At 39.4% G+C, this 27,689-nt stretch overlaps 1 protein-coding gene across 1 annotated transcript; it reads right to left on the reverse strand.

The window, feature by feature from the left end:
* Positions 1-12,361: 12,361 nt before the first annotated feature.
* On the reverse strand, positions 12,362-12,854 carry LOC113295953 (uncharacterized mitochondrial protein AtMg00810-like). The gene is made up of 2 exons (XM_026544283.1): positions 12,669-12,854; positions 12,362-12,499 (listed from the first exon to the last, which is right to left on the reverse strand). Exons 1-2 carry the CDS (start codon positions 12,852-12,854, stop codon positions 12,362-12,364), a joined length of 324 nt encoding a protein of 107 aa, XP_026400068.1.
* Positions 12,855-27,689: the final 14,835 nt, after the last annotated feature.

Genomic DNA, 27,689 nt, shown 5'->3' on the forward strand with positions numbered 1-27,689 from the left:
AGGGCTTGAGCCATCGTGAATGAATTGTCACGCCTTCCAATTTATAGGCATTGATTAGTTTGCAGTAACTACCCAAGATAACATCTGCCACCAGGTATGACTCGTCTTCCCTTTCTTTAGGCGAATTAGGTTGAGAGGCTAGCTTCACTATTACATCTCCAACTTGAAACGCGGTCGCCTTGATTACCATATCTCCAATTTGAAACGAGTTTGGGCTTTGTGCGACCACTTGATTTTTGAGCTCGTTATCTTTGACTGAGGCAGCTTCTAAATTTTTGACAAAGTATTTGAAAGGCCCATCATCCCATTCACATCTCTTAATGACGCCCGAGTTGATAATTGGACCGAGTTCCCATGCCTGACCGAGAGGAGAAGTGACTGGGTGCAGAAAGGGTTGTTCAACAAGACTTACTTGTGTTCGGAATATTCGGATGAACGTCGACGGGCTTTCTCCAGGTAATTGAGTTACCTTGGTAAGTTGTTGATACGACAACATGTGATCTTCAGGGTTGGATGGATAGTTGGAAATTCTTTCGGGTATCGACACCGGCAGAGGGGATACTCCTAATTTTGCTTTATTGCCATGTACCCATGAGCGCCCCAGAATCATGTCGTAATTTCAGAGTTCTTTGACAATGTGGAATTTTCCATGTGTTAGAGCATCTCCCACCTTAATTTCAAGGTTGATGTAGCCATATGCGTCTATTGCTTCTCCTTCCAAGTTTTTGACCACAATTGTAGCCTCCTGCTTAGAAATTATCGCAGCTCTCAGAGTCTTGATGGTAACGATGTTGAAGTCAGAGGCCGCGTCGATCAATGTGCTATCAAGCTCGGCGCCCCTCAAATAAACCGTGGTCAGTAGTCCCCAGTTGTATTTTCCAACACCGCTTCCTGAGAGAGCTTGGGATTCTGGTGTAGTTTCTTCAATAGAAAAAAAGTCGCTTGCCCGACACAACGTGATTAAGGGCTGCGAATATATCTTGATGCTGCGCCTTGGAGAAATAGAGAATTTCGCATACATGCTGCATCATGGATTGCACGGTTTTGTGAACAGAGTCCCCAGAGAGCATGCAACTCCTGACTGGAAGAGGATCTCTGTGAACTCCCTCATTGCCCAGTTGAAGTTCCCCTGCCTCCATACTTTCTTTGAATATACTCTTTAATCTATTGCAGTCACTAATCGGGTGATGGAACCTGTGGTAGCGTCAATACTTAGGGTTTTCCATTTCCTCTTCAGTTGATGGGAGCCTGATAGGAGGCAGCTTGATGGCGCCATCTTGGATCCATGCTTCCAAGAGTTCAATTACTTATTCGATTGGGAACGGGAAATCTAAGGCCTTTTCTCCGGCTTCTTGATGCTGCGCAGGAGCCTTAGCTGCGGTCTTTCGCGGTGGAGCCGCCTGATGTACTGGCATTGCACGCTTGGATTGTTGTTCTGCCGCTGGAGCCTTCCTTGTTCCTCTTTCACTTACCACGCTCACAAAGGGTCCGGTGTTATATTGCTTGTTGATGAGACGTCTATTTCCTCGAGTTTCATGTGCGTCTTCAACCTTGGATGGCCTGGTTCTTTCCAACAATGTTGGTGCTGTTGTGGCCGACCGTTTAACAACCTCATGAAGTTCAGAGAATATCTGGAATCGCAGATTCTCCAGTAAGGCACGGTATATGGGAACCATGCCATTGATTCAAGAATCCACTAATTGTTGTTCGGTCACATTTGGGTCATGACAATCCAGCGCTTGAATTCTGAATCTTTTGACATAATCATTTGGATGTTCATTGTTTCGTTGAAACATCCTTCCTAAATCTGAGAAGGTAATTTGCTCAGACAAAAAGAAGTACTTTTTGTAGAAAGCCGTGACCATGTCACCCCAGTTGGATATACTATTTGGTATAATGCTGTTGTACCACGTGTATGATCTTCCGGTAAGTGACTTCGAAAACTCTTTCAAACGGAGAACATGATTGTATTCGTGCTTGTCCAAGGATTCCAAAAATCGAGAGACATGTTCACGCGCATTTCCGATACCGTCATACAGGGAGAATTGAGGAGAAGAGTATCCTCTCGGAAGAGGAATTTTTGTACTTCAGGAGGATACGGGGGTTGATGCTGATGCATGTCCGCATAATCGCTTTTGTCTCGGTTTCGAAGAAGTCGTTCCAAATCTTCTGGTGTGGAAAAATTAGATGTTTGATTCCTCTCTGCTGGAGCTCCTGAACGAGTCCCTTCATCTACAAAGGTGCCCCCTGCTGAGTTATCGGCGCCAGGAGTATTGATGGTGTTCCTCGTTGGATCTGGTTGGCGTGATGCCTGTGGTAGCCGCTCCGTCAGTTTCTTGAGGAAAATAAGCACTTGTTTCTGAGTCGAAGCCATATCCGTCTGAGCTCTAGCGAGAACCTCCTGTCTTTCCATCAAATTAGCAATGGTAATATGGGATCGGCTTCCTCTGGCTCCCCCAGTTTCTCGTCCTGATGGTGGAGTAGCAGCGGCTCTGGTGACGGTTGGAGGTGTCAATACTTGAAGAAACGTTGGGGGTGGAGGTAGCGTCCCTGGCTCTGGTGACCGGAGGTGTAGCGCCTGAAGGAACGCTTTCCGCGCCGCTGGTGTTGATAGGTGGCGTATTAATTCCACTGGAAGGAACATTAATACCGAGTGTATTTTCAGCGCTAGTGTTTTCAGGGTTTGTTGCTGATCCGGACCTGAGTTCTACCATCTTGAGATCGGGATTGAAAAATGAAATTGGAAATTAGAAATTGATATTGCAACCGAGAGATTAATCTCCCACTGTGGTCGCCAATTGTTTGTGGGTGAAAACTGTTTCTGCTGGTTTTGGTAAACTTGGAAGTGTGGATGAGAAATGAATCTAAACCCTAAACAATGCACTGCACGGGAGTACTTTTGATCCGAGAGATCAATCTGTACAATCCTGGCCTAAACCAAGAAACGGCCGTTCCAGGCTTGCTTCGGTCACAAAGTGAAGGAGAAGGGTTGGTCTTACGGAGGGAAGCGAAGAGAGTGTTGAGACCAGAATGATTAATTCTGAAGATATGGCTTGTTTTATGACTTGTATCAGAAAGTGGAACTGGCTTGTAGAGTGAAAAGCTATCAGTTCTTGGTGATTTCTGGATACTATGTTGTTGCCGACCAAAAACTTGTTGTTTCGTGAAAATAGGTGAGCCTATTTATACAAGTCATATTGAAACATACCCTGGTCTCGTAGGAAGTGGAAACGATTGAGTGGTGGAAGAATAGAGTAACGTGTAACCGTCAGTCATTATGCTTCCGTAATGAAAGAAGTGAATTCGTTTACACCGTTACTTTTTACCACCACTAATTGTCCTGCTTCATGACACTTTCTTGTAACGGGCGCATTGCACGCCGCATGCTGTAAAGCGCCAGACCAATACCCTGATGAGTATCCCCCAGTTTGTGACATATTTGAGGTCTCGAGTGTTTTTGTGGAAAACATGTAGCACTTTGCTACGTGTGGCAAGTTAAAATCAAGAGGTTTGCCGTAGGAAAATAGCATGCGATTCTATTAGGCTCGTCTTGGCCGGTCACCTAAAACTTTACATGAGTCTGTTAGTTTGGTGGCGAACTTCGATGGCTGAGATCGCATCTCATGAGGAAGGGTGGCCGTTGATTATGGCTATCTTGTGTTGGCGCCTGATAATGGCGCAGTGGCGTTTTGGTGTACACCAGTGGAAATGTGGCATGGTTGGCATGACTCGTGCATGCCGGTGGCACGGTGGTGTAAGTGGCGCCGGGCGTAGCCATGGCCACTAGATGTAGGCAGTTGGTTGCCTGAAGCTTGCCACAAGTCTGTCAGTTCAGTGGCGAACTTGGATGGCTGAGATTGCATCTCATGAGGAAGGATGGCCATTGATCATGGCCACATCTTGTTATATGGAAAAGTGGCGCCATTAACATAGTGACGTCTGGCGTAGCCATGGCATAGCGGCATGCCAGTGGCGTAGCTGTGGCAGATATTTTGGCATATTGGTGTTAGACCCAAATATGGCTCTGGCAACATTGGCCCTGTTGCTAAGTTAATCTTGAGGTCTCGGGAGAGTCACTGGACCCAGTTGGCATGGAAACTTTTAGCTAAATTAGGGTTTGGCGTATCGCAACTCTATTTAGCACGTGCGACATGACTGTGGCATGGTGGCGTTGCTGGCATAGTTAGCACATGCCAGTGGCACGAAGTAGCGCCTGGCGTAGCCATGGCCGCTAGACTTTGGCACATCGGTGTTAGACCCAAATGTGGCGTGGCAACATTGGCCTTGTTGTCATATCAATCCGAACACTCTGGGAAACATTATTTGGCTTGGTTGGCGTAGTAACTTTTCCTAAATTAGGGTTTGGCATGTCGAAACCCTAATTGGTGCGTGTGGCATGCGGCCGCGGCATGTCGACACTTTTTTGTGCGAACGGTGCCATAGCTATGCCAAAGGAACTATGGAAAGGCCGTAGTGTGGAAACGGCCACATGAGTAAGGATTGTCGTGGCTATGATATGACGCCATTCATAGGGCTTCCTGGGTCCCACACGGCTCGTGGCATGTTGCGGGGCCGAAGTGGCCTAATTTTTGTTGCGAAAATTAGGGTTTTGGTTAATGTAGGGTCGTGCTTCTGACTAGAAAACCCAAATTTGAGCTTATCATGGCGTTGACCCCGAACAGGAGCTAGGTTAGCACGTAGGGCGCTATTTATGGCGCGTTTGGCGTGTTTTGGTAGGTTTGGCATGCCGTTAGCATGTTTGGCACGTGCACTTGGCATGCCCGTTTGGCGTGTGCGATTGGCATGATTTTGGTATGCCGTTAACATGTTGGCGCGGTTTTGGGAAGCCAACATGGTATGGCGACATCTTGACACCTCTTTTAAAGCTGTGGCAGGTTTATAGCAACCTGATTGGTCGAAAAAGGGAAGGCCGGCCAAACATGGTGTGGCCACACTTCCAGCGTGAGTGTGGCAGCTTTAGAGCGACCTGATTGGTCGATGGAAACTAGAGCCTGCAGGTATGGGCCCATCCACAACTGGTGTGAGCGTGGCGGTTTTAAGGCGACCTGATTGGTCGACGGAAGTAGGGCCGGTTTAGGATGGGGGCGTGGCCAATGGAAAGTGGCGCCGGCTGGCCTAAAGAATGGACACGCCTCCCTTTGCTGTCATGTGGCTCATTGTTTTCTGATTCTGGGAAAGGTTTTGCACCTACTAATCTATGGCGGATTAATTACCTAGTTTGCCCAGACTTAAATTTCGACAAGCAAGGTCTGATATACTGCGCAAGGCGCAAAATCCTAACTTTTGGAAATTAGTCAGGGTAATCGATTGAATTCTATGTGTTGACACAGAGTTCTTTTAAGTTCATTGCCAGAGAGCAACATGCTTTCTGATTGAATACCTTATCCTTGATATTTGGAAATTCGTGCTACTCTACTGCGAGTGAACACAAATTGTCATGCCATACCAACATTAAGGGTTCAGCCGGGAAACATAGTATAGAAAGCATTCAAAGAAACTTATATTAAGTGAATATAGGCAAGGCGCCGAAATTTACAGAACATCTGGGATGGTTGCTACATGCGCCAGTCTGGATAAATTTCATGTAAATATATTGAATGGCTCAATAAATATGTCAGTAGAGAGGTTAACACTCATGGATCTGTTTCCTTGCAGAGTGACGTCACATCAGATGCAAGGTTTTACAATTTTAACCTAAGCTAAAAACCACCATCAATACATTTATATCCAAACGTTGTGGTGTATCCTCCAGATTTGGTGAAAGGGCATATGACTCTTTCGGTGGGGTTGTTTTGGAGGAGGTGGATATTCATGATTCGTTGGATTGTGAGGAGAAAAGGAGGTTTAGCTTATCATGGTTCAAGGTATGGGTTAAAGGATCGGCGAGGTCAACAACTGTTTGGATGGGTTAACAAAGCGCAGGATCAAAAGTATTACTAAATAGCGGAATCCAGTTTGCTTGGATAGGGGGTTTTTATGAGGAAAAAAGAAAAAAATATGTTATTTAATTGTAGGAATGAGGGATGCTAATTGCCTTTACTATGGGCTGGCTAAGGATGAGGTGTCAGGAATTTGATCTGCAAAAATGGTTTGTTTTTCATTATAAAGGGTAGCCCCAATTGAATCTAGTTTCTCATGGATGTTCAAAACACTTTTCATTATTAACGTTTTTTTATGATAGTTAATGCTTTGGATGCCCATCCCGCCTTCTGATTTGATCTTGATCGGCTTATCCCAACCTAAGGGATAAGTTTCCTGATGAAGGAATCATGTCCCCATAAAATTTTTCTGGTGATATGTTTATTTTCTTATGCACGTGGGTAGGATAAGCTCCACTTGCATGCTCCGGTTGGCAGTAGGGGCTTGTTAAGCATTTCACCATCCATTATTTTGCTTTACGTGCTAGAAGTAGAAGCAAAGGTTCAAAAAGATTACGAGAATATGTACCTTGTTTGAATTGGAATTCTAGGTGGATACGGGGAGTTGATGTTATAGACACGTCGAAAGATTAGTGAGACCAGCCACTTGTTGATGATCACTCCTTGAATAGTGAATAATGGAGATTTGATGTATTAATATGATGTTGAGGTGCGCTACACTTGGAAAAAGTGTTTGAGTTAATTAGTGCCTTCTGTTGATACCTTATCTGTTGTTAGGAGATCATCTGCATACAAAAGATGAAGAATTGGCGGGGATTTTTATGGGATGCGTAATCCCTTCACAGCGTTTTGGGCCTCCAGGTTTCCCAAGTTTGTTGAAACAATTCCCGCATAAGCAAAAAACACATAAGAAGAAAGTGGGTATCCTTGTCTTATTCCTCTAGCTGGAGCAATGTATCCATGCGGTGTCCTGTTGATGTTGATCGAGTATGTGACTGTTGAGATGCATAACATGATATGTTCTATAAAAACTGTTGGGAAACCTCACTTGGTAAAAGCTTTTCTACCCCAATCTAACCTATAGTAGGCTTTTCGGATATCCAGTTTAAGCGCTACTTTGGGATTTTTGGTGTTGGTTGAGGTTTTAATATGGTGAGAAAGCTTTCCAGCGATTGATATGTTATCGCGAATATACCATTGGGGTACAAAAGCACTTTGATAAGGGTTTATTAGGAACAGGAGGACGGTTCGTATGCGGTTGACCAAATTTCTGAGATGCTTTTATACAGGACATTAAATATCCCTATAGGCCTAGATTATGATGGTTTAGATGAATTGTCTTTTTTTGGATTAAAGTCGGGTTTGTGTGGTTCATATAGCGATGGACATTGATGGAATTGAAAAAATTATACTATTCATATCAGCATTGTATGGATTATTTCCCAAAACAATTTGAAGAACTTACTAATGTATCCACCCAGACCAGGACCACGCTCAGAGCCGATAGAGAGTAAGGCTTGATTGATTCATGCAGAAGTTACTTCCTCAATGAGCGAGGTGCATTGTGGGGCATTAACCTTGGAGTTATTGTTGTAAATATGCTTTCTCCTATAATTATATTCGGTGTCATATATTAACCAGTGAAATGATTAATCATGAGTCCGAAAATGACATCCTTGTCTGCAATCTAATATATTTTATTGGTCTTGCAGTTGTCGTATGTTACTGCAACTTCGATGTAATATTGCTTTGGCGTGGAAGAAGATGATGTTGTAATAGACCAATTGGAGCCATTGGATTATTGATCTTTGCTGCCAGTTAGTTGCATGGCAGTCAAGTATAATCATGTTTTCTTTGAGTTGTTTTTCCCAGAGCAACCAGTATGTCAATTAATTGTCACTCAGTGTAACACACTGGTATTAAGCCATTTTTATTCGAGCAGTTAATTTCTTAATCATAATGGGGAAGTGACCGAAAGTTTCCTTCTTTCAATCTGTAAGGGTTTCACGGGTTGATGTGACCTTGAGATGTAAATTCACCAGAATACCTGTATCACGAATCCTAGTCCGTACTGAATCACTACTTGTTGAAGTTGTGGGCGAGTAAGCCATAAGTGCTCGATTTTATAGTTCTTGTTATCGTTCCAGTCAATTGCCCTTGTTTGAAGCAGGATTGGGGCATGATATGAGGTTATTTATGGTGGGTGAGTAACTCTTGCATGCGGGTTGGTAGTTCGCCAATGCTATGTTTCCATAGCTCTGACGATCCATTCTCGAATATTTTCATGTCCTTGATGATTGTTTGTCCAAGTGAACACATCGCCTCATAAACCCATGTTCATGAGTCCCATTTGATCAATTAGGTTAAATAAATGCCGAGTCTGCCCACATGTTACATGTATGCTTCCCATTTTGTTCTGTTTGATCCATAACTTCATTGTAGTATCCAATTGGGATCCATGGTATATTGATGTTTGAAAAAAATTGATGGATCATTGTCCCAAAGATCTCTTCTCGCATCGGGATCTAGCGGGCCATCAATATCCGTGCACATTCATGGTTGCTTAGGTGTTGGAGGAGTAACAAGGACGTGTACATAACTTTCAGATTGTAAGATGAGTTTTACATTGTGGGTGTCTTTCCACGTTAAACAATTCCTTCCATTAAACTTGAAGAGCGTATATATATATAAAGGGCGACCAAAGTCATTGGCAGTTTTCCAGAAGTTAGGATCCATTTCTTATCGCAAATATTCACTTGTAGCAGCTTACCATATCTCAAAGGATTGATATAATTTTTCTATATATCCATAATTGTGTTCTTTTTTTTCCAAAATCAAACTTTCCCGGCTTGTGACGGTTTATTATATTATAATATTCTTCAATAGATTTGGGTGTATGTGCAAAAATCTTTCTCGTTATGACAATAGATCTTAAAAAAATATATTCAGAACTGGTAGAACCAAACTTGTTAAGAAAAGCATGAAAAAAGGCTTGAATGATACGTTTTGTGGTGTTATCGTAATTGTTAAGAGCATGTTTGGATAGTGGGATAAAAATAAAATATTAATATTTTTTAAATTATTTTTAGAAAACTGCTTAGCCAGAAAAGAGAACATCGGGAAAAAATTGAAGAAAAACAAACAAGCAATAAGTTAAGCATTTATCGAATTAAACAATTACATTGTTATACTAACTCATGTCAAAACAAATTGGAACTGTACAAAGTTCATTTGGTTAGTCTCTGCATCAATTTCATCAATAAGACGATGAATTCGCTAACAAAAGAAGTTACTTTTGCACACCCCCCAGTATGAAATTTTGAGAGTTAATTTCTAGGCAAGATCAAAGCCAAGAATGAAGCTATGCACTTCATCCGCTCTCTTTTGGTTATTTCCTTATTCTTTCAGACTTGCTTTGTTGCTTCCATTCATTGTTAGGTCCCTCAGGTCCCAAAGGATTAGTAGTGGCGATAGTACCTACACCAACATCCAAAATGACACCATTATTATCTGTCGCTGTGGTTGTTGCATGTGCTTTAGTAAAAACGACATCAACGTCAATATTGAGTTATCCACCATCATGTTTTGTAGGATATACATGCAGCAAGCAAGGACAGAAACATCTGGAATAAAGTTAAAACTGATGTTTAATAAGGATGCATATTGTACATACCATATTCCATATGTTTTCCTAATCCCATGACGCTAACATTATGTAAAGGCATCAAGCCCCAATTGGAAATCTAGGAGAACTCTAGAATGTCTATCATTGAGGAGGTGTTCCGTCAAGCCTATAAATATGTAATCTTAGCCTCAAAAGATTTAAGCCATTTGTTGGTCATTTAAAACATTGCAATGGGTGCCAAAGAAAAAAAAAACAAAGAAAAACAACAACAGCTAAATATAGTTATGTTTTCATGTATAATAGAAAAAAGATAATTTGGCATATGTGAAATTTGTCATGTTTGACAATGAAATTTTACATTTACGTTGATGCGCACTAAGTGTGACGTTGACTCAAGAAAAACTTCAGAATGAGCGTGATAACAAGATCAACCTTAATATGTAACATGTTACGAAACTGGATTCAAATCTCCAAATGTCTTACTATTTAATAATTATTTTAAAGTGCAAATAAGAATATTGACGAAGAGGAAATCCAAAGTCTGTTATATTATAAGTAGTCGTAAATCCAATTTAAAAAAAAAATTTATATTGGATTGTGGTATTAAAATGGATTTAAAAGCCATATACAATCCCAAAATACTGTTCACCTTCCTAAACCACTCATTACTCTTTTTCCTCTATATCTTCTCCCTCTTCTCCTTTGAATAACCATCTTTCCCAAAATATTTTTCTTCTACAAGTTTTTCAATTTTAGAGCTAGATTTATTCAAATTTGATTTGAGATATCTGTCGAGTAAATTTGGGTTTGTGTAATTAGTATTTAATGCTTTTAATAAAAAAATCATATTATTTGTGAATTTAGATTTTTTTCCTGATAGGTCTGATAGCTTATTTACGTTAGTACGACGTGCTATATAATGGCCTTAATGGCATTTTCTGGTGGTGTTTTTGCATTATTATCAAGTATGTTTTGAGAAAACGATCTAATTCGACAAATAAGACCGATATCAATTGCTATGATATTCATTTGGGTATATTACAGCACCTGACATATACGATGTCAATGATCAAAAAAACAAAATGGTTTGAAACCATTATCAGGATGTCAATTTCTTCAGTGCAGAATGTAAAATCTAAGTACATTTTTCATTTTCGTTTCTTTAAATTTCAAAATTCATAAACTTGGCGCTAAATGAAATTATGAGGCATGACCTTTTCATAAATTATGGCGCTAAATGTAAAAACTTAGATAACAACAACTTATGCATTTCGCTTTAAAGTATTTCTTTTTCCTGATATTCAGAATGGAAAAAAAAACACAACATGAAAATAAAAGGCAAAGTGAGCAAAGAAAGAAGGGGGTGTCGGAGAAGTCCACCATAGAGTGATATCACAACGTGTTGCATTGTGAGAATATGAGCTAAAGAATTAACATCTTGTTCAATGTGGTTGTAGGTGACGAAACGGAATTGCAGCATGAGAGAGTTGATATCTTTAGTTAAGCGTCTAATCCTCCCATGGAATAACAGGATTTCCTTGATTCAATAGCTTTATTATCTGAAGGAAATTTCTCTTGATGATTATACTAGAGAACTACATTCACTTGGCCAGCTTAAGAGCTAAAACAACTCCATGCGTCTCAGCTACAAGCGTGTTTATCTGCTATATAATAATTGAAGCCGCAACTAGAAAACTTGTTTCAGAATTCTAAGCAATGACTGCACCTGTTGACTTAGAATTCTTGACAGCACTATCAAAGTTCAGTTTAATCACGTCAGTTGGAGGTGCATCCATTGATCCCTTATTACATTAACTTCTACAGACTCGACCTGGCCTTGTTCCTGATGAGTATAATACTCACGAAAAAGCTTATTTGAATCATAAAGTATCGTCTGTATTGGTTGCAACTTGTATTCAAAGATAATTAAATTCCTCGACTTTCATATTCCCATAATGGATTGGCTCCTTGAAAAAGAGTCTCCAATCTATCTCTCATAAGTAACCATCCATCTACCAACTCCTTAACCATCGAGTTTGTCAGTTGTTGAATTCTTAGGCCTGGGGTTGAGGCAAATAGGATTGCTCTAGCTCTTTGGCAATAAAGAAGCAAGTGTACCAAACTTTCTTCTTGGTCTAGACAAAAACAACAGTATGGCTATATTTATTGTATGAATCTGTTGATTGACGTGTCTACATCCAACTCCCTTGTGGAGAATACGCCAAATAAAGACTTGAACCTTGGGAGAAATAGTCTTGACTTGCTAGAGCTTCTTCCACGGGGACGGATCAATATAACTAGATGAAGCTTGATTTTGACCATCATAGATGAAGCTTGATTCTGACCATTAAAGTTGAGTTTTTGAAAAGATTTAGGAGAGAACTCACCTGATGGAATATGTTTCCAGATAAGTCTGTCCTTCTCGGCATGCCCTTTAATGTGTATGCAAAACAAGGAGGAAATTAACTTCTTATTCCAAGATAGAGCGCCGTTACCAGTGAGTCTCATTAACTCGTTTACTATCACAATTTGAGAGTGATCCATATTGTCAATTTTACGTCTGAAACAGGTAATAGTTGGGATCCATAGGTCTTGCCTATTGAATGAGTGGATAGGAATGGTTTGATCACATTACAAAGAAAATAAAATAAGTACAAGCCTTTATAGAAGAAGGCTAACACACATACAAAGACAGGCTGTCAAAGCTAGCAGTCACCGTTAACGGAATTACAAGACATGTACGGATTCAGACAAAACTATTAACTAGTAAAAAAATGATTAACAACACACACAAACATATATCATAGCAGACACTGAAGAGAGTTATACTCTTGTACTATCCCCCCGCAAACTGAAGTGACTGCACTTTCAGTTTGTCACGTAAAAACTCAAAACGAGCTGCTGATAGACCTCTGGTGAAAACATCTGCAACCAAAGCATCTGTAGAGACATAGTGAAGGCACAAAACTTTGGACTGAACCATCTCAACGAATGAAGTGAAAATCAATAGCAACATGCTTCATTCCGCCATGTAGAGTTGGATTAGAAGCAACAGGGATAGAGCTTTTGTTGTCACAACCCAGTGAAGGAGAGGAAGAAACAAACACATTGAGATCCTTGAGAATTTGACACACCCACAATACCTCAGCTGCAGTGTGAGCCAGAGAACGATACTCATCTTCTGTAGAACTCCTAGCAATTGTTGGTTGCATCTTAGAAGACCAGGAAATAGGATTAGGACCAAAAAACACACAGTACCTACTGGTAGATCTCCTGTCATCTGGATTTCCTGCCCAATCTGAATCTGAGAAAGAAGAGATAGCTTGCATTCATTTCTGAAGGATAATTCCATGATCAAGAGTGTGTTTTAAGTACCTTAAAATCCTCTTAGCAGCTATTAAATGAACATCAATAGGATTGATCATATGTTGACAAACTTGGTTAACAACATAGCTAATATCAGGTCTTGTCCATGTGACATACTGAAGAGCACCAACTAATGATATATAATCTGTAGCATCTGACAAGGGTTGACCATCAAACTTACTCATTTTTGAATATGCAATAGCTGGTGTGTTACATGGTTTTGCATCTAACATGTTGGTCTTCTTGAGTAAATCCAAAATGTATTTGGTTTGAGAAAGATGCATTACATTATCATTTCTTTTAATTTCCAGTCCTAAGAAGTAATGAATAGGGTCTAAATCTTTAACTGGAAAAGAAAGAGATAGTTGAGAAATGACCTAACTACAAGCTTGCAGAGAAGAGCCAGTAATAAGTATATCATCCACATAGATGCGAATGATGATAAAAAAAGACCCTTGTTTGAAAGTAAAGAGTGAGGTATCAGCTAGTGATGTCTCAAACCCCAAAGCAAGCAGTGACTCCATAAGATTCTCATACCAGGCTCTAGGAGCCTGTTTAATCCCATAGATAGATTTGTGTAATCTGCAAACACAATGAGGCTTCTCTGGATCTTCAAATCCTGGTGGTTGAGTCATAAAAACAGTCTCTTTAAGATCACCATGAAGAAATGCATTGCTTATGTCAAGTTGTTTAACTGGCTAGTTGTGATGCACAACAAGAGATAAAACAATTCTGATTGTTGCTGGCTTTGCAACTGGACTGAAAGTCTCTTGATAATCTATTCCTTCTTGCTGAAGATAACCCTTTAACACTAATATGGATTTGAATCTATCAATGGTGCCATATGGATTGTGTTTAATTTTGAAGACCCATTTACATCCTACCAAATTCTGAGATGGATGAGGAGGTTCTAATGTCCAAGTACCAGCTGTTTTGTGAGCAGAACATTTAGAGACTAGAGAATGAAGCCATTTTGGATGTTTCTTAGCTTGTGCTACTGTCTTAGGAATACTATCTTCAACTGAGGCCAAAAGAGCTGCAGATACTGGATACTTAGTACTGAAGAGAGCTTAGGTGGTTTAGGTTTGAATATCCCCATTTTACCCCTTGTTGTCATTGAATGAGCATTTGTTACTGTAGGGGTTGAAGTAGTAGATAATTCAGTTGATGCGGGTCAAGTTGCAGACACTCCAGGTGAAGCAGTGATTAATCCAGGTGAAGCAGTTATTTCAGGTGAAACATTTATTTCGGGTGAAGTAGTTGAAGTAGTTATTTCAGTTGAAGCAGGTAATACAATTAAAGTAGTGGTGATATCAGATGAAGCAGAAGCTGACTCAAAAATTGTAGGCTGTAGCTGAGACAACTAAGAAGCAGTATTGGAAATATTGTCAAGCTTGAACTGTAAAGCAGGAAATTGATCTTCATGAAATGAAACATGTCTTGAAATAAAAAATCTTCCTGAACATGGCTCAAGACACCTGTAGCCTTTCTGAGAAGAAGAATAACCAAGAAAAATACACACTTTGCTTCTGGGTTCTAGTTTGGAGTGAGTATAAGGTTTGAGCCATGGATAACACACACAACCAAAAACTCTAAGAGTAGAGTAGTTGGATAAACTACCATAAAGTTTCTCATAAGGTGTCTTAAAAGAAATTGAAGCTTTAAGTAATCTGTTAACCAAATTATTTGTTGTTTGCAAAGCATCTACCTAATAACAATATGCAAGATTGGATTGAATCAATAAAGTTCTGCATAAACCAATAAGATGTTTGTGCTTGCTCTCAACTACTCCATTCTGTTCTAGAGTATATGCACAACTGTATTGATGAAGTACTCCATGAGTAGATAAAAATTTACTAAGTTTATTGTTTATAAACTCTCCCCCACCATCCGATCAAATCACCTTAATTTTAAGATCAAAGTAATTCTCAACTTGACTCTTGAAAGAACTGAAGATAGATATAAAACCATACTTTCTTATTAATGGAAATATCCAACAATACTTACTGAAATCATCAATGATATTACAGTAGTATGTGAAACCATTACAAGAAGTAACATGGAAAGGTCCCCAAAGATCCATGTGCAATAATTGCAGTGGTTTATTGGACACGATACTAGAAATAGTAAAGGTAAGCTTATGAGCTCTTCCTAGTTGACATTCTCTACATGTAAAATGTGACTTGGAATGAAAGGATTCTAGATGACTCAATATTTGCATAGATTGAAATGATGGATGTCCTAGTCTTTTATGAAGTAAAAGTGAAGAAGTCTTCATAGCAGATAAAGCTGTAACTCCTGAAGCAGAGAAAGCAGTAACTTTTCAAGTAGTATCTCTTGAAGTAGATGTTGGTGAAGATGTCAGATGTAAAGGATATAAACCATTATCACTTTGCCCTTGGAAAATGTTCTTCCCAGATTTGAGATCCTTCACAAAATAATAGTCACCCTCAAATGTTATACTGAGATTATTATCTCTAGTAAACTTATGGACAAATAGCAATTTATGTGAAGCAGTTGGAACATGTAATAGTTTAGGTAAACTGACAACATTAGTATTTAAAAATTTAGAAGAATTACCTATATCAGATATTGGCATGCCTTCACCATTTGCCTGTGTAAGAATGGAAGTCTTGAAGATCAGAAGAATCTGAAGTAATATGAGTTGTTGCACCTGAATCACAGTACCATGGATTCTCACCAAGAACATCTGCTGAGGCTAACATGGCATGAATATTTGAAGGAATTGGTCGACCTTGATAAGCAAAGTTCATGGTTGAATCCACTCAATATCTGAATGACCAAACTTGAAGTATATTTGACAAGTTGGTCTATTTGGTCTCATATTGAAAGATCCACTGGTAGAAGCGGGAGATGGTGGTTGTGGTGGTTGTGTTGGTGGAGTAAATGGATTTTTAGACTTTGAATGAAAATTGGATGAAGATAGATGTAGTTGGATAATATGAACGAGTTTGAGGTCTTGAATGATAATGAAAATTGGATCTAACATTGTTATTCTTATGAGAGAAAGACCTATTTGCTCTAAAAGCAGCAAAAGCTTTTGCTTCTTCTGAATTAACTACATGTTTAGCTCTTTCTGACAAGACAATATCTTCAATCCACAAAAGGTTGTGTAATTCTCCTAAAGTAACTGGTGGATTACGAATTCGAATTAAGGTGGATAAAGAATCAAAAGCAGATCCAAGTCCATTGAGAACACTTACAATCATTTCAGATTCACAAATAGGAGAACCAGCAGCAGACAAGGAATCAGATATTTTCTTGATTTCATTAAGATAGTTGATCATTGTAGAATTACCTTGCTTAATAGATGAGAGCTTGGTTCGTAGTTGAATAACATAAGTTGAATATATTGTAGCAAATTGTTCTTCAATTGATCTCCAAAGTTCATAAGAGGTAGTCGGACCAGCTATATAGGAGATAACACTCTTAGAGATTGTTGATTGAATCCATAAGATGAGTGTTTGATCTTCTTCATTCCACTTGATCCACTCAGGATTAATAGTATTAGAAGGAGTTGCACCTCTCTGTGCATACAAAAATTTGTTTGGACATATTTTAGATCCATCAATATATCCAAGAATATTGTATCTCTTGAAAAGAGGAAGTAATAACGATTTCCAGGTTAGAAAATTATGATCTTGAAGTTTAGAAGGAACTATACTAGCTATAGTATGTAAAGGAACTTTAGTAATACTTGATTCCATATCGAATCAGAAGAAAAAATCAAGAAATTTTCAAGAACAGAAGCTTGAATTGAAGGTTTAATGGCGGAAGCTCTAAACTGGTTATCAGTCCCTAATCGGCTCTGATACCATATTGAAATGAGTGGATAGGAATGGTTTGATCACATTACAAAGAAAGTAAAATAAGTACAAGCCTTTATAGGAGAAGGCTAACACAGATACAAAGAAAGGCTGTCACGGAATTATAAGACCTGTACGGATTCAGACAGAACTGTTAACTAGTAACAGAATAACTAACAACACACACATACATATATCATAGCAGACACTGAAAATATTTATACTCTTGTACTATTGCCAACATTTATATCTCTAACATCCCCAACTATCCATGAACACCTTTGTTTGAGATCATGCCTAAAAGCTAATATAGTTTTCCATGCACTTGAAGCTCATACAACTTTATTCATATTCCACAGGTTCCCATTGAGCATATGCTTGGCACATATCAACTGAACCTATAAGGCCTCAGGTTCATTGAGTTCGTCCGAGATTTGGTACCACAACCCTGTTTATGTGCTCTAGCGATCTTAATCTCATTCCCCATCTTCTTTGTGCTTGTAAGCGTCTCAACTCTTTGTCATGTCCCCACAAGAAGTTCATAATAATTTGGTTCAATATCCGATGACTTGCTTAGGAATAATCAATTTCACCGTAATATAAACAGGGATAAGACCTAAAACATTCCTAATGGGTTCACCACGTCCAGCATGTAAGATGTCTTTAATTAAAGCATTTTAAAACCGTAAAATGTGTTTTCCACCACATAATTTATCAAGTATGGAGGGGGATCTGACTTTTCAACCATCAGATGTACCTCCATAAAACATGATGTATTCTAATACTCTCTCTCTATCTCTCTCATCCTTATCTAGAGAAATTCAAACTGAAAAAGTCAACCAACCTTTAATTCCCATCAATCCTATACAAAATTTTCCGTTTACTAATTATCCGCTTCTCTTCTTATTGCATCTATATACTTGTTATTTCCCCCTAAATTTTTGGTTCTCTTTGTTAGAGCACTGCTCGGTCGAACTCGCAAGCGTTGCTATTTCAAGTTTCTTTATCAAGTTTAGGTGGTCAAAACTATAATTCTTGATTTCTAGTCTACTTATAGCGATGTCTCTGACTAGGATAGAATGTGTAGTTGAGCTTTAGACTTCACGATATTCATCAATTTAAGACGAAGATCTACTGAGGAGAGCTTGGAGTAACTTCATCAACAAAAGGTATGTGGAGACTAAAACTTATCTATCACTCAGAAGTCTATTTTATTCTATCTCCTATTGAGACTAAGTCATATAGCTAAATAGACTTTAAATTATACACATTTGATATTTCGAGCTGAGTTTACTCGCTTATATCTTTCTCGAAATATGTGTTGGAAAACTTTTTGCCTTAGCTACATTCATCATTATTCTTGACGAGTTTAGTTGGAAACGATTTATTTGTTGGAAACTAAACGACAAATCAAAAGATGATCATGTGAAAATTGCCTTAAAACATCTTATATGATTTGTGTGAGACAGTCATTTGATGTGGACTCGAAATGTTTCGTATTAATCATTCAGTCACTTGAAAATTACTTATGAGCTATTAGTTTGTGTGAGACAACTATTATCGTCTTCTAAGTATGTTTCAATGGTTGAAATGAGAGTTTAGAACAATTAACCAATGTCTGGATATAGCACAGTATGCATACCAGTATGAAAAATGTTGTAGTGTGATTCAGATGCGGGAGCCAAGTGTGCATACCAGTATGCAAACGGTTTTTACTGTCGAAGTCCGGGAACCAAGTTTGAATACCCATCTGCGAATGGTTTATCTGAGTTCGGTCCAGAGCGACAGTATGCGTACCCGTTTGCGAACTGTCGTACATGACCAATGTCCGGAACTTAAGTTTGCGTACTCGTTTGCAAATTAATTTGGTTTAAATTATAAAATTGGTTAAGTATGATTTCATACTCATGAATAAATATATTTATAAAATAAGAAAAAAATATTTAAATGTTCATGAACTGATTCTTTTGAATCAATCCGATTTTTCTTCAATTGTGTCTTGTATACTTCTATGAGAATATAAACAATTGAACAACTCTATGAGTAACACAATTAGATTCATTTGATTATCATTTGATCTAGAAGTGTTAGATGAATGAGGTTAATAGAAAAGTGTTCATAGGGATAACTTTGGTTAACTATTGTTGAGCCAACTCAATATACACGTTTAGGTACGGTTACCCATATCTAGATGAAGGTATATTTCATTTGTGTGTAACAAGCTAAAACCATCTAACGGTGGAGATATATTGCTTTAGTTTTAAGCAAACTTAGCTTGAATCTTTAATCAGGATTTCATCTAACGATGAATATTGATTGCTCTGCTTCAAAGTTATCAAACCCTAATTTGAAGACTATATAATGGAGAACTCTAGCAACTGGAAAACCTAATCCCCACACCTTTTGTGTGATACTAGTTGCATACTAGAGTCGATTCTCCTTTAACCTAGATATTTCCTAAAACCATTTGTAGATGGTGGATTTTCGACAAGGGTAAAATTTTAAAACCCTAACTATTTATACTCCGGATCCGACAATTGGATGAGTATTGAGACTCATGTCTCTTAATAAAGCATGAAAGCTCATGCCATAAAATCTCTGATTGAGAAGGCTGTCTCTCAGAGTATATGTAGATGTGCAGTCTACCATCTGAGGCCACCACACATCTCATAAATACTGAGCAATTTCAGTAATTATTTATGCTCCGGATCCGGCAGTTGGATGAGTATTGAGACTCATGTCTCTCAATAAAGCATGAAAGCTCATGCCATAAAACCTCTGACTGAGAAGGATGTCTCTCAGAGTATCTGTAGATGTGTAGTCTCCCAGCTGTGACCACGACACATCTCATGAATATTGAGCAATTTCAGTAATTATTTCTATATAGAATCGAAAGATTGGGCGGCTCCTAGACAACATGCCTGCTAGTATAGAGCGACAACGTCTTCAGGATGCAACCAGGTTTTCCCTGACTATATATGAGAGATATGATACTCCAGCAAGTTCATATTCTCAACTCTCAGATAATTAATGCTCCTAGATAGGAAGCCCTGCAAGTATAGATCCATCATTTAATTATCTCTAATCTCCTGAATATCCAACAATATTCTACGATTCTTCGTTATATTTCGTCACTTCAATTCGTGGTTATTCCCAGCAGAATTCCAAGGGTTAGTGATAAATATTCAACGAAACAGGCATCTGAGCATCGAATAAGCCCTGACTAAAATGGTGCAATGTACTTAGCAATAATGCACAACCAGCATTTGAATGCGCAAACGAGCATTTCAAAAATACGAATGAACGATGAACCTATGGAAAATAGGAAGGAAAAATAATAATAATTAAAATATTAGCAAAGGCGCCAGGGACTGGGCTCACCAGCCGGCCGGTCATGCCGTGACTAGTCCCACGCCCAATTTTATATTTTTATCATATTTTATTATTTTTCCTGATCTCATGAAAATTCTCTCGTTCGAGCAAATCTCCTTCGATTCAAGGAAATTCTCTAATCTCATGATATTTCTTTATGTCAAGAAAATAATAAAATTAGGGAAAGGTGTCACGGGATCGAGCACCAACCGGCCCACCATGCCCTAGCCGTGGCCGGTCCCACACCTCACGTCCCCATTATTTTATTATTTCTCTTAAACCATGAAAATTCCATGATTTCATGAATTTTCCCTAAAACCATGAAAATATTATAAAATTAAGAAAACTAGTGGGACCGGGCCCTAGCCGGCCGATCATGCCCTAGCCGGTCCCACACGCCTATTATTTTATTATTATTATTTTTTTGTTTTCCTCATTCCATGAAAACTCTGATTTCAACAAAATACCTTGGTTTCAACAAAACTCTTTGATTTTATGAAAATTCCCTAAAATCATGAAAATTACATAAAATTGGGAAGAATGCCCTGGGATCGTGCCTGTTGGCCGTCCGGCCATGCCTTGGCCATTGCTGGTCCCACACTCCATCATTCCCTATTTTATTATTATTTTATTTATCTCATCTCATGGAAGTTCCCTAATTTCATAAAACTCTCCAGTTTCATGGAATTTCCCTCAATTCAGAGAAAATACATAAAACTGGGAAAAGTGTGTGGGACCGTGACTGTCAGCCGGCCGGCCATGCCCTAGCCGTAGCCGGTCCCACACCTTGAAATTCCCTATTTTATTAATTATTTTTCATCATCTCATGTATTTTCCTAGTTTCAGCAAAACCCTGAATTCTTCATATTTTCTCAAAATGTTGCTCAAATGCGCATCGGAAAATATCGAAACTCTCAAGACTGAGACACGGACACCATGGTGACACGGGCGCATCCCCTTGACCGACCAAGGGTGACCCTGAGGCTTGCAAGTGGATGCTCCCACATGTTTTAACTATTTTAACCTAATTTGCTCAGTTGCTCATATTAGGTTCAAACTCTTTTCAAACAATTAAAGGTTTGCTCAAACGACCATGAATTGGTCCCACGACCACCAAGAGCCGGTCTCATGACCTCTTGGTCGGTCCCTCATCTTTTCATGGCTAGGTTTTGTTGTCTGTCGCTCACACGAGCATTATTTTAATAAATGATTAAACCAACATTTAATCATTTTTCACCAACTTGTCCTCAAGAGACTTTGGTATTTTTCTCATTCGAGCATCTGGGCGTTACATGGTGGAGTCATCATCCCATGTAGCCGGTCCCTGCTTCGTTCTGCGGTTGATTTTCAATAAATCATCATTTCATTAAAATTAGGGTTTTGAATCCAGAACTCTGAAAAAACATGATTCTGAGCGGATTCAAATACTAATAATTTTATGTTGATCTCGTGCTCAACACTTTTATTTATTATACTCGACCCAGCAGTCAGTATCTTAAATTGATATTTTATTGGTCATGCTACCAACAATTTATCAAACGAGTAATATTCGCTCAAATCGGCAATATTTGCTCGAATTAGCAATATTTGTTCAGATTCAAGAATATTGATTCAACTATCAATATTCAAAAATTCAGCAACACAGTTTGCTCGTCTTAGGTAATCAACATAATAATACCTCGTCTCAGCAGACATATTCAAATTCATGAGTTTCAGAATATTTGCAAATCATCTTCAACTCAGCAATACATGGACTCATCGTCCCATAAAGTCAGCAACTGACTCCACAATCACGAGATATCAATCATGCCACATGGGGGGATATTAACTAGGGTTTTGGTCTGGCGGTCTACGACACGTGTGTTCACCCACGACGAGAATGTGAGCAAGTCGTGCAATTAGTTGGAAGAGTCAGCAAAGTAGTGGGTGGAAAATTAACCAAGTCTCCGCACGATGAGCAACTGGTTTTAACACGATTTCCCACTTCCCCACTCTCTGATTCCAGCAACTCTCACACTTCATGGGATCATGGTGTTTTCAACTCCGGCATTATAAAATGTCTCTGAATCCTGATTGAAAAGACAAGATTCGAATACTCGAACATTCGTATAAACAAGGAATTTCTCGGCAAGTTCATACAGACAATCTTTCGTCTACACGAACTCATCGTCTGAGCAATCACTCTCAATTGAGCGAAATTCAATCATTTAGAGTGTTCTTACACTGAATTCACAACACACCTACAATCTCAGATCACCATTGATCTCACGCATTTCTCAGCTTTCCTCCTACAGATCAACCCATCCTCTCTTGTGAACGAATTGACTCTAGAACGACCATTGTTCTTGGTTTAGGCCGGGGTCTTACAGATTGATCTCTCGAACTTAAAGCACTCCCTTATTGCAGTGCATCTGTGTGAGGTTCAACATTTCGCTCGGTTCAAGGAGTCTCCACACGTTCGACTCTTCAATTCCGTAAAAACCAGCAAATCTTTTTTCCCCATCTACAGATTGGCGACCACAGTGGGAGATTAATCTCTCGGCTGCAATCTCACAATTTCACAAGATGGCTGGTCTTAGGTCTGGGTTAGTTACAGGTTCCAACACAAACGATGGTAGCACTAGCAACAACAACAATGAGGATATCCCGGAAACAATTACGTCCTCTAACACTGGCGGTGATGATATTACTCCTCCTCACGCTAACACGGAAGGTCATCCTCTGTTCGGCCGACACCCTGAGGAAATCATAGGAAACCCATCACCTACCATTGCTGATCTCATCAAAGTGCAAGAGACCCTTGCACAGAATCAAACCGATATGGCTACCACACAGAAGGAGCTGTTTAATTATCTGAAGACTCTAACTGACAAGATGTCAGAGAAAACTCAAGAAAAAGGAAAGGAAAAGAATAAATCCTAAGATGATGATCCTAAGGTGATTCCAATTCATACGGCTGATGACGACGAAGTCCGCAAAGCCGCAGACGATCCATCAACAAAGGAGCCATCAAATTTCATTACTCGAGAAAATTTGGAGCGCCTTTTGGAGAATCGTGGAAGGATAAGACATCACCTGTCCATCGTCACCAGCCTCCATATCCTGCTGCTACGCAAAGGATCCCTCTTCCGAAAGGTTACACTTCTCCGACTTTCACTTTGTATGATGGAACTGGCAATGCTCGAGAACATGTCTCTCGTTTCCTGGAAGCCTTGGGAGAACATGAACACAACCATGTTGTTCGCCTCAAAGAGTTTTCAAAATCTTTGAAAGGCAGGGCATACACCTAGTACAACAACATCGCATCAGGGACTATCAACAATTGGGGAGAAATGATTAACGCCTTCTACAGGAAGTACTTCTTTGTGTCAGAACAAGTCACTCTCTCTGATCTTAGGAGAATGTTTCAGAGGGTTAGTGAAAATCCCAATGACTACGTGAAAAGATTCAGAGTTCAGTCCCTAGACTGTCATGATCCAAATGTCACGGAGCAGCAGCTGGTAGATTTGTGCATCAATGGCATGATCCCGATCTACAGAGCCTTACTGGAAAATCTTCGTTTTCAGACTTTCTCAGAACTTCACGAAGCTGCGAAGAGATCGGCGGCTACTGCACCTGCTTTGTTGGAAAGGGCAAAATCTACAAAGACTGAAGAATCACGAGACACTCGAGGAAGCAGACGTCTGATCAACAAGAAGTACAACCTGCAGCCCTCCGCAAACGATGTTGCAGAAGGGAGAAAACGCAAGTCCGAACCTCCGAGTAAGCATACCTCAGCTCCTCCAAAGACACAAAAGAAGGACAAACCAGAAGCACAGGCCCATGGCCAACGTACAGAGACTCCTGATCAAGAGGCACCTGACTTTACTCTCCCCATTGGAGAAGTGATCGAACTACTGGATGCTTGGATCCAAGATGGTGCAATCAAATTGCCATATGTCAGGAGAGAGCCAATTGAGGAAGATATGGAGAATCCTCGTTATTGTCGCTTCCACAGGTTCGTCAATCACCCCACAAGTAGCTGCAAAGTTTTGAAACACATATTTAGGGAAAAGGTTGAGTCAGGATAACTTAATCTGGGGGCTGAAGGAGTACACATAGATCCCCTCCCAGTCAGAACTTTCTCCATCTTTGAAGAACTAGTCAAGGAAGCAGTCCAGTCATTGATAGAGCATGTCTGCAAATTATTCTATCTGTCAAGGGCGCAAAGGGGAGACATGTTCACGGATTTGAACTACATAGTATCTGGAAAACACCTGCTGATTTCAGAAGTACCTCCTGAACCTTCAACCACTGACAAAGAAATGTATGACTGGGGACTGCTCACCACAATGCGTATTAAAGGAAACAAATTCAAGAGAGCATTTGTTGATGTCGACACTGCCGTCAACATCATTCCTTTAAAACTCTCAGAGTCGCTGACATTACTCGACAAGAGGCTACTCACGATCCCATGGCGATCAGAGATCACGAATGGGTTTCCAGAGACGCGTATGGCTATATCATTCTCAAAGTCAAAGAAAATTTGGTCTGCACTGAGACCAAGTTTTACATAATCCGAGAAGATCCAGGATATGACATGATCCTTGGACGAGCTTGGATTCACGCCGGAAAGAGGGCTCCCACGCCTTCAACACGTCCTGCTGTTGAAGCGGGATATGACTCAGAAGAAATGGAGGATACTCCCCCGTTCGAGCATCTGGAGGAAGTTAAAGCCTTGACATAACTCATGCAGAAGCCTGGAAAGAGTGCCCATTCTTTCGTCAAAAGGTTCTGTATTCATGCAAGTCTTATTCCTCTTCATGCGCCAATAATACCAATGTTGAAATATACTACTCTGGTCCGGGGACTTCTCCCTACTAACAACTTGGCGATTACCAAAAGCTACGAATGGATAGTCTCACCTCAGCAATATTATACCAAATGGTTACGCTCAGAGCCTCTCCAAATTGATCATTCTATCAAGAGGTTTATTGCTGAAGATATGGCTAAGCATGACCGACAGTATGATGAATGCTCCCCTCTGCGTGAGTGTCCATATGTACCACAGCTATGGAATCAACAGAAAATATTCAAGGTGCGAACTACTAAACTGAACAAATTCGAGGAAGGAGATTTGGTTCTCAAGGCAACTAAACGTGATCTCTACTCTGCAAGGAGCTCCAATTGGGAAGGACCATTTATGGTTGCTAAATCCATAACCATAGGATACTACAAATTGATCAACACAGATGGCAGAACCCTGCCAATAATTCACGAGAATTGGCTTAAGGAATTTGACTGAAATTATTGGGTATTCGAGGTACTGGACGTTTGAGCATTCATGATGTCCGGATTTGGCATTTAGGATTTTCTTTCATTGTATTTCAATTCCTCCAAAACGTTTGCAATACTTGCAATCAGTATTTGAATTCAACAATTTATTAAAATTCAGTTCACATTTCTTAAAGAAAATCTCTTCAAATCCAAAAGAAAATCCTCAATCATCTACCAATCCAAAATCAGCTAATACCAAAACCCAAATAAAAACCTCGCATCTCTCAGAAGTTCAGAAGATCAAGAGATTATGAAAAGGAAATCAAAGAAAATCAGCAAAAAAGGATTTTTCTCCTCTGCGTCCTTCAAGACCTGCAAAGCCGCCTTCTCCTTTTTCAGCTCTTCAGTCAGCCTGACAATCTTGTCTTCTTTCTCCATCAAAGAATCATTGAGAAAGGGTATTGATAATTTATTTTTTGACGGGGTTGTTGTAGTAATGAGGATTCGAACTCTCGGACTTGTGAAGATTAAATTTCAAGATTTGATAAAATTATATATACAAAAATATTAACAATGGGTGCGAGAGGTAACCAAGACACTAGATTCCACTATTACGCAAAATTGATTGATAAATATTTCAAAACTCTATTTTATTCTTAAGTCCTCTTTTATCTTTAATTCACTATCAATCATACAAATTCTCAAATTTTATTTGTAAACTTTAAGCATAGATTATCAAGAAATTTAACCAAGTATAACCTATCAAACTGAATAACAAATAATTAAGACAATCGTTCAAATAATTTAAAACTCTGCAAAAGCAGCGATTAGGTGAATTATATAATTAAATGAAATAGTTACCCATTTATGTTGCGTGAATAGCTTCCTCCATTGCCTTGGTTACGAGGGAATTAGTCGCTCATCATATTGGAAAACCTCTCAAAGAATTTCATTGATGCTCAAAAGTGTTTTACAATGAAGAGAAAGATAAGTAAATAGTATAAAACAGGATTCTGCGACCCACAGAAGGCGTCCAGAATCAACGACACGGATATAGTGCTGTTGGTACAACGACTCAGTCGCGGAAAGGAGTGGAAAAGTGTCGCAATAAAGCGACGGTTTTTAACGACTTTCCTGCCTCGTCCAATGTTCTTCGTGTTCTTCAGTTCCAGCAGCAACAGGAACTTCTTCACAGCGTCTGGTTCTTTGATTTTTACGTCTCTAACTCTCTCCCAACTCTCGACAGCCTCTTCCTAATGACCGATACTTGTATTTATAGTGTTTTGGAGCAAGAAATCCGACCATTGATTGCGTATATTTTCTCTTTAATTCGATTATTCTTTGCTGCCCAGAAATGAGAATACTTACCATTTATAGAATTTCCACACGTTAACTCGCTCCCAAAACGCTCCAAATTAGTTTCTCCACGCCTCAGAAGCTTGCCCGCGCCTCCACATCACTCCATGCATAGCAGAAACACGATTGAGCTCGTGTTCAGTTCATGTTGCTCTGTTTTGAGCTCGTGAATTAAAACGAGCTTTCCAGCCAATGTCGATCAAATTCGATGCCCAAAATGTCTTCCCTATGTCATATCACATCTTTATACCAAAATTCAGCCATTGAATCGACCTACCACTACTTCATTTCTTCGATCGAAAATTCTCATGTGCTGTGAACATTTTCCCGCCAAAATCGATATTCAAATGAAGAAGAGGGGTGTCCCCCTATCCTGTCTTGGTGTCCCCTTAGTAATTTGGGCTGAAATAGTAATTCTTGGGTTGAAAAAGTAATTTTTGTGGTTTCCTCCGGGACATTTCTGGGACGTTTCCGGTACATTTCTGGGGCGCCTCCAGGACATTTCTGGGGTGCCTTTAGTACTTTTCTCCGGGGTGTAAATCATCACTTTTTGAGCAACTCTTTCCATACAAGGGTATTTTCTCCAAAAACACCTAAACAAACATAAAAACACCATAATGAGAACAAATGGGTACTAATAAAATACATAAAAGAGATCAAAATAGACACATAAATGCGTCTATCAAATACCCCCAAACTTATTATTTGCTAGTCCTCGAGAAAATTTTATTCTTGAAAAGTGACCGAGTTGATCTCGGGTGGGTTTATCAGAGGTGTACCCACAAAAACCAATACTCCAGACCCTAGCTATCTACGAAAAATCTTGGAAAGCACTAAAGAACCTCCTTGGTTGGCATACTTATTAATTAAAGGAGGAAGTACCCTGATGCGAAATTCCAATTGCTGTATACGAGTTTGCACTCAAGCATACTAAAATTCATATAAGTGACAGCTCTACTAAGATAGTTTCACGATGGACATCATACT

The sequence above is a fragment of the Papaver somniferum genome, chromosome 7 (genome assembly GCF_003573695.1).
Source record: "Papaver somniferum cultivar HN1 chromosome 7, ASM357369v1, whole genome shotgun sequence".
Taxonomy (NCBI): domain Eukaryota; kingdom Viridiplantae; phylum Streptophyta; class Magnoliopsida; order Ranunculales; family Papaveraceae; genus Papaver; species Papaver somniferum.